The sequence below is a fragment of the Seriola lalandi genome, unplaced genomic scaffold (genome assembly GCF_002814215.2).
Source record: "Seriola lalandi dorsalis isolate HSWRI2012SDOR001 ecotype SW California unplaced genomic scaffold, Sedor1 jcf7180002054885, whole genome shotgun sequence".
NCBI lineage: Eukaryota > Metazoa > Chordata > Actinopteri > Carangiformes > Carangidae > Seriola > Seriola lalandi.
In genome coordinates, this window is record NW_019525437.1 from 361,326 (window position 1) to 368,505 (window position 7,180).

Genomic DNA, 7,180 nt, shown 5'->3' on the forward strand with positions numbered 1-7,180 from the left:
TATTTAAGACCTAACTAAATGTAATTTAAGACCTAACATGCGGCTAATGTAAAGCTAGCAGAGCTTGGAGAGTTGGTTATCTGGTTGCTAGGCGCACGCACACACACAGGTCAGGAGCTGCCGTGCAATGTGAAAATCTGCCCAGAATTTGGCTTTTACATGGCTTCAAACAACTGCAAATTATGAGAAAACCGTTACTTTTTTTCATAAACCGAAAAGACCATGACAGACACTGAAGCCAGAAGTTTCTACAGTCTCTATTTTATTCAGATATTCCTTAAAATGAGTGAGTAAAATCAGTGCGAAGACAGAGTGAGATTCTTTTGAAAAAAAAAGACAATTACATTAAGTGTCAATGAGAGTGAGACAGGTATTGCTGCCGGACTCGGCACCCCCGTTTAAATTTTGTGCAGACCCTGCCTGTCAAAGTTACATTTTATGAATCCCAACAACGATGTCTACATTTTCAGAAAGAATTATTTGTCTTCTTTTTACGGTTTGGCCGCAAGCTCGAGTTAAAAATAAAAATAAAGGTTATTTTTTACTTATTCACACACTCTAGCCAACTGACGCTTTCACTCTAACTTTGAAGAAAAAGTGATTTGCACTCCTCCTTTGAGTGCTCACAGTGTGAAAAGTTTACATGTTATGTAAAAACAGTTCCCGTCTTCTTGAGAGAGCAGAAGTTTTCCTCCGTTTTATAGTTTGAATCACATTTCTACGTGCAGGTATGAGAGAGCTGGGTGTCTCAGAAAAAAGGTGCAATTTTGTAGAAAAAAGAATTGGAATTGGAAATGGAATTTTAACACCAAAAGTCATAGCACCCCTTGCGGGATCAAGACGCACGTTTTGATGTATATATTACCGGGGTTTTCTCAAAGCTGCGGGACGAGTTACGCGCCGAAATTTGGCGGAAGAATAATAAACCCGAAACAGAATATTAATGGATGCCTCGGAGCTGAGCACCCGTGGCACTAATAAGCCTGAGGAATATTAATAGATGCCTCGGAGCGGAACACTTTCAGTAATTCCTTCAACTGAGGGAAAATAGGAGCTAAAAAGTGACGCGATGGTAGCTGTAGTTCTGTTAGACAGGTAATCATCTTGTTTTGTTTCGGGAAGGGGAAGGAAGGGTGGCGGTGTTATATTAATGTAGGTACCTGCTTCATATGCTGTTTCAGCTATTTAATCATAGACCAACATATGTATTAGCCAAAGCTAACATTAGATAACACTGTGGGTGTAAACAACATCAATTATGTCAATACACAGTGCAGCTAACTCTATGTTTACACATAACGTTGCTTTGTATGTAATCTGTGTAGGGTATATGTTTGGTGGTGTCTGCATTGTAGTGAGCAAATGTCGTTTGATAGTATTTATCTTATGTATGGTTGCGAATGCGACATTTGTCTTTTGTGTTCTTGTAGTTGTGAGAAAGACTCCTCAACTTACACACCTATAAAAGATGGATTGATGAGACCACCACCCCTGCAATAATAAATAAACAATAATAATTAGATTAGTCCACTTCCTTTGGCTGAGGTGTTGTATAGCCTGATGGCAGTGGGAACAAAGGATCTCCTGAACCTCTCTGTTCTGCAGCTCAGTGAGATGAATGATGATGATGTTTTGTTGTGGAGAGGATGGTTGGTATTGTCTAAGATGGCCTCCGTCTTACATTGCATGTGTCTCTCCACAACAGTCCTGAGTGAGTCCAGACTCCTGCCAAGCACAGACCCAGCCTTTTTCACCAGCTTGTCCAGTTTTTTTGTGTTCATGTCTGACATGCTGCTGCCCCAGCAGACTGCAGCATAAAATAGTACACTGGCCACCACTGACTGATAAAACAGTCTGAGCATTTCACTGCAGACGTCAAAGGACTTGAGCTTCATGAGGAAAAATAGCCGGCTCTGCCCCTTCAGGTAGATGGCATTCGTCTTCAGGGACCAGTCCAGTTTACTGTCCAGGTGCACACCTAGGTATTAATAAGTGTGCACCACTTACCTCGAATGTTGACTGGCAGAAGGGTGTGCTTAGACCTCTGAAAGACGATGAATATCTCCTTGGTCTTGTATGTCTTGGCCTTTGATGTTCAGAATGAGGCAGTTCTTGTCGCTCCATGCACTGAAGGCCATCGTCAGATCCCTGTACTCCTCTTCCTGCCCATTCCTGATACGCACCACTATAGCTGTTTCATCCGAGTATTTCTAGATGCGGCAGGACTCAGAGTTGTATATAAAGTCAGCTGTAAACAGTGTGAACAGGAACGGAGCCAGAACAGTCCCCTGTGGAGCCCCAGTGCTGCTCATCACTGTCCCTGAGGCAAAGTTACCCAGCCTGATGTACCATGGTTGTCTTAGCTATTGAAACCTCTTAAAATCAGGTTTACAAACATTCAAAGTATTCAAGAAGGTGTTATGAAGATGTAATTGGTTAGACCACTGTTATTCATACAGATGAATACTTTTATGTGTAGCTCATTTATTTTAGATTCATAAGGGTGCTCATAACAATATTGGTTCGAGCAGTCATATTTTGTGGTTGAGACCATTTCCCATAATAGAAAAATATTCTTGAATTCATCATTTGTGTCCGTGTCAGTCAGCCACACAAAAATATGGGAAACACTGTCCATAAGCGCTGCACTTAATGCACTGACCAACCCTCCCAAATAATTACTTGAAACCCCATAATACCATCTTCCCCTCAGCAAATAACAATAGCAATATAAAAGAGAGTTGTAATTCTATGTAGCAATAGTCCTGCATTGTTATACATTCTATAGATTCAGATCTAATTATCTAAAATGTCATTTTTGTAGAGATGCTTTTTCTTTGACAGTAATATGGGTGTCTTTAAAATGCTGCAATTACTGTAATGTATGTAATTGTGATATCCTTTCTCTGTCACTGCCAAAGCAGAAGAAGATTGCCTGGGTCCCTATTTCAAATGCCAGTAATATTTTTACCTGGTACTTAACATTTGCTGACATGCAAATTAGCTTGCAGGAATTTGGACATAACCCAAGTATTGGACAAATTAAAATTTTGACCTGTTGATGGTACTGAAGGAAAAGTCAGGTGATAACAAGATTTATTAGGCTCCATCCTCTTTGAATACCTTCACTAAATTTCATGGCAATTCATCCAATAATTATCACAATATTTTCATCTGGATTTAGGTGGTGGACTGTCTGAAGAATATTACCATCCTTAGAGCTACACCCCACTGATAGGGCTGAAAAAATCATTTCATCCATGCTATGGTGAATGAATGACAGATATACAACTCCTGTCTCAGTGCTCCCTATCTTCTTTCTTTTCATTTCTCTGTCTTCTCCTAACCGATCCCTGTGCTCTTTGTTTTGTCTGGTCTTTCCCCCACAGATTCCTGTGCTCTCAGTCGCCCAAACACTCCAAGTTAGTTTTCATTCCTCTTGTGTTTTACTAATATTTTCTACCATTCCTGCCTCTTTCTTTTTCACACAGCAGCCTACCGCTATCTCCTCTTCCTGTTGTCTGTCCATGTTGGCTCTCTGCACAAAATTATCATCATCTAAGCTGAGAGATTAAATTAAATACAGTAGAAAGACACCAAGAATTTTAAAATTACACAGTGCATTATACACTCCAACCACCTGTATTAGACCTTCCCACTCACCTATAACTTTATGGTATTTTTACCAACCAGCATGCTTGTTGATGCTTATATCCTGAATGTGGTCATAGCATGCTGTTTAAAACTTCCGCAGTCAGACGCCATCCTCCTGTCACCCCATATCACTGTGGCCAGTTAGCACTAAGCCTTCAACGTGGTGTGTGTGTGTGTGTGTGTGTGTGTGTGTGTGTGTGTGATGTTGATGAACTGTTCTTACTGCTCCACCTCTCGCTGCAGGGATGAGGGAACATCCACCCATTGCTATCTCTGACCTGGCAGACGACATAGAGAGACTCACAGCCAATGATGGTCTGCGCTTCGCTCAGGAATACGAGGTAACACTTCCTGCTTTATATTTATTTTTCAAGTGAAGCAACCAAAGACTTTTGGTTTTTGGCTAAAATGAGTGAGATCGTTTTGTGAAGTTAAATTGATTGTGTTTTGTTTATGTCAAGAGTATGAGATAGGATTTTCCAAATCCTGTTTTATAGTTGTTGACACCTTCACAAAACAAGTTCCCCAGTGAACTGAAGAGCTCTTGTATGCATTTTTCATTGATAAATCACTCTTGAGTCTGATTCCCCCATTCACAATCTAGACTTGAAGCAGACAGTTATCTCCATTATTCTTTGCATTGTTTTAATTTAGATTAGAGAAAGACCAGGTGAGTCATCTGAGGCCATAACCTGCATCACAATTGTATTCAAATTAGGTTGGTTATATAATACTGTTCTATAATACTTCTATTCTCCTATCTTCTAGGTAAACAAAAATGATTTCAGACTGTTTGTAGTTGGGAGATGTGGAAAACAACTTATAGAGTTCAATCCATGTTTACTTATTTAGCACAGTAAAATGCCATAATATGTTGTGTTAAATTAATTCTTCTATTATTGATAATTCAGTTGTTATTTTTAGGTATGAATGTAACTATGGATCTGTGAGACTGAAGGATGGTCGTGATTATGGTCTAAATATATAATATAATGATAATCCTCATTCCACTTATTCTTGAGACCTGATGTTAATGTCCAGGACACCAGGACCTTCCCACACTCGCTTTTACCTTAAATGCCTCAGAGTTATTAACATTGTAATGATTAGAATTAGTGTTGTAGTCGCAGATCTGGATCCTGCAAATCCAGGATCAGAGATACCTGCAGAATGAGAGAATATAATATCATACATGAAGTAGTACCATGTAAATGCAGAGAGAGAGAGTGCTCAATGCATCATGGGAGTTCCCCCCGCAGTCTAGGGGAATGGCAGCATATCTAGGGGCTCACCTGACAGTTTGAAGCCTGATCTTAAATGTAGAGAGGGTGTCTGCCTCCTGAAGCCAGACTGGGAGGTGGTTCCACAGGAGACGAGCCTGATAGCTGAACCTCTGCTCCAATTCTACTCTTAGAAACTCTAGGAACCAAAAGTAGATCTGGGTCTAAGGTGTTTAGGGCCAAATAAAATAAGCTCAGTTTTGTCCAAATTTTGAAGTTAAAAATTGTCTTTAAGACAAGTTTGACTACCTGATTACTCTCATCTTGCTTCATACAGCTGGGTGTCTTGCCTGTTGCAAGGGTTAAGCCTTGCAATTACCTTAAATAATTGACACACTAAAGGATGCAAGCCATTGATGGTGAAATGGTGTGAACATAAACCCTATTTGTACCAACTACCTTGACTTGGTCCAATTGAGACTACAGGAAGCGAAGGACAAAACAAGCTACTCGTTCAACATTCATGCCCATTTGACAAGATTCTCTACTTTAGGGAGTAAATAGCTTGGGTAGACTGAGCTTTGATACTGTTAACTGAGATGTGTAATCTGAGTTAACAGATTACATCTGTTAACAGATTACATCTGTTAACTCAGATTATCGGGTGATTAATAATTACTTTAATAACTATAACCAAATTACCATATCAACAGTAAGTTAGGGTGAAGGATTGTAATTCTACTATGTAGAGGTTGGCAATATTCATGCTTGTTCAACATTAAACACACCAGTGATTATACTTACAGACATGTATTTACAATGGACAGAGTAAAAACAATATGTCTAATCAGCCTGACCGATTCCTTTTGGGCTGAGTAGTGTTGTTAACGCCTTGTGGTCTGTGTGGAGAGTAAAACAACGTCCCCACAGGTATGTTCTCCATTTTCCTGCAGCCCACACACAGGCAAGTGCTTCTTTTTCAACAGTAGAGTATTTCCACTCTCTTTCAGTCAGTGTGCGGGAAGCAAAAGCAACTGGCTTCTCTGTGCCATCAGGCAGTACTTGTGCAAAGACAGAGCCAAGTCCATAATCACTTGCGTCTGTGGATATCACAGGGCGTAGAGAGGGGTCAAACAGAGCCAGAAACGGACTGTCCACAAGGAGTTGCTTGACTTCCTCAAAACTGCTTTGTGCTGCAGGAGTCCATGTAAAGTTGTCCTTGTCAGTAGCACATGCACGCATAGGGGCACACAACTGTTCCAAAGTAAGGCAAAAACTTTGAGTACCACAATACCAGGCCCAGAAACAACCTCAGGGTAGAAGCATCAGATGGGGAAGGAGCTTTCAGGACAGCATCAAGAAAGAATGCCATCTGCAGTGATGGTATGACCTAGGAGGCGTAGGGAGGGCTTCTTGTGGTGACATTTATTGTCATTGAGCACCAGTCCAGCCTGTCTTCTGGAGGACGGTGTCGAGCTTGTGGTCATGTTCAGCAGGGGTGCTGCCGTAGATGATCAGATGATCCAGGCCTTTTAGGATGTCAGCCATCATTTTCTGGAAGGCTTAGGGGGCTGACACCAGGCCATAGGGAACTCTGCAGGATCTGAAAAGAATGAATGCTATGAGGTCTCTGCTATTTTCATGGAAAGGCAACTGTTAGTATGCATTAGCCAGATCACTTGTAGAGAACATCTTTGCACCTTGTAAGTTTGCGAGTAGTTCATCTACATGCGGCAGGGTAGCAGTCTGTGACCACAGCTTTATTTGGTTCACGAAGATCTGTGCACATCCATATTCCACCAGTTTTCCGTCCTGTGACCACAATAGGTGAAACCCAGGGTGATGCATCAATTTTTTCAATGACACCAGATTTCAGGAAGCAGTCAAGTTCTGCTGCTTAGAGCAAAAGGCAGGCGTCATAGTTTCTGGCGTACTTGTTTGACAGTACGGTAAATTTTTACCTTATGCACAAAGTTGTGTGCACAGCCGATGTCAGGTGGAGCAGGGATGCAGGAAGCAGGTGCAGAGGTTGTGGCCAGCACAGGAGCAGGTGAAGCAGTTGCACAGTTTATTTGAGGAGCAACAGGGATGCAGGAAGTAGGTGCAGAGGTCATGGTCAACACAGGAGGAAAGACAGTATTGCCTTTAATGTATATGTTTAAGGCAGCCATAAGATCTCTTCCTAGGAGAAGGGTGCCCTTCTTCACCACAAAGAACATTGCTGAGGTGGTTAAGACTCCTCTACTCACTTTGACTTGCAGGCAGCCAAGCACAGGGATTATTGTCTTTTTATAGGTCATGAGCTG

The 7,180-nt window shown here is 41.3% G+C and overlaps 1 protein-coding gene across 1 annotated transcript in view; it reads left to right on the forward strand.

Moving 5' to 3' along the window:
• LOC111671676 (receptor-type tyrosine-protein phosphatase F-like) overlaps window positions 1-7,180 on the forward strand; it is an 82,583-nt gene that overhangs the window by 49,616 nt on the left and 25,787 nt on the right. The window contains exon 9 of the mRNA XM_087179974.1: window positions 3,898-3,995. Coding sequence (XP_087036100.1) covers window positions 3,898-3,995 — 98 coding nt within the window. The remainder of the gene's footprint in view (window positions 1-3,897; window positions 3,996-7,180) is intronic.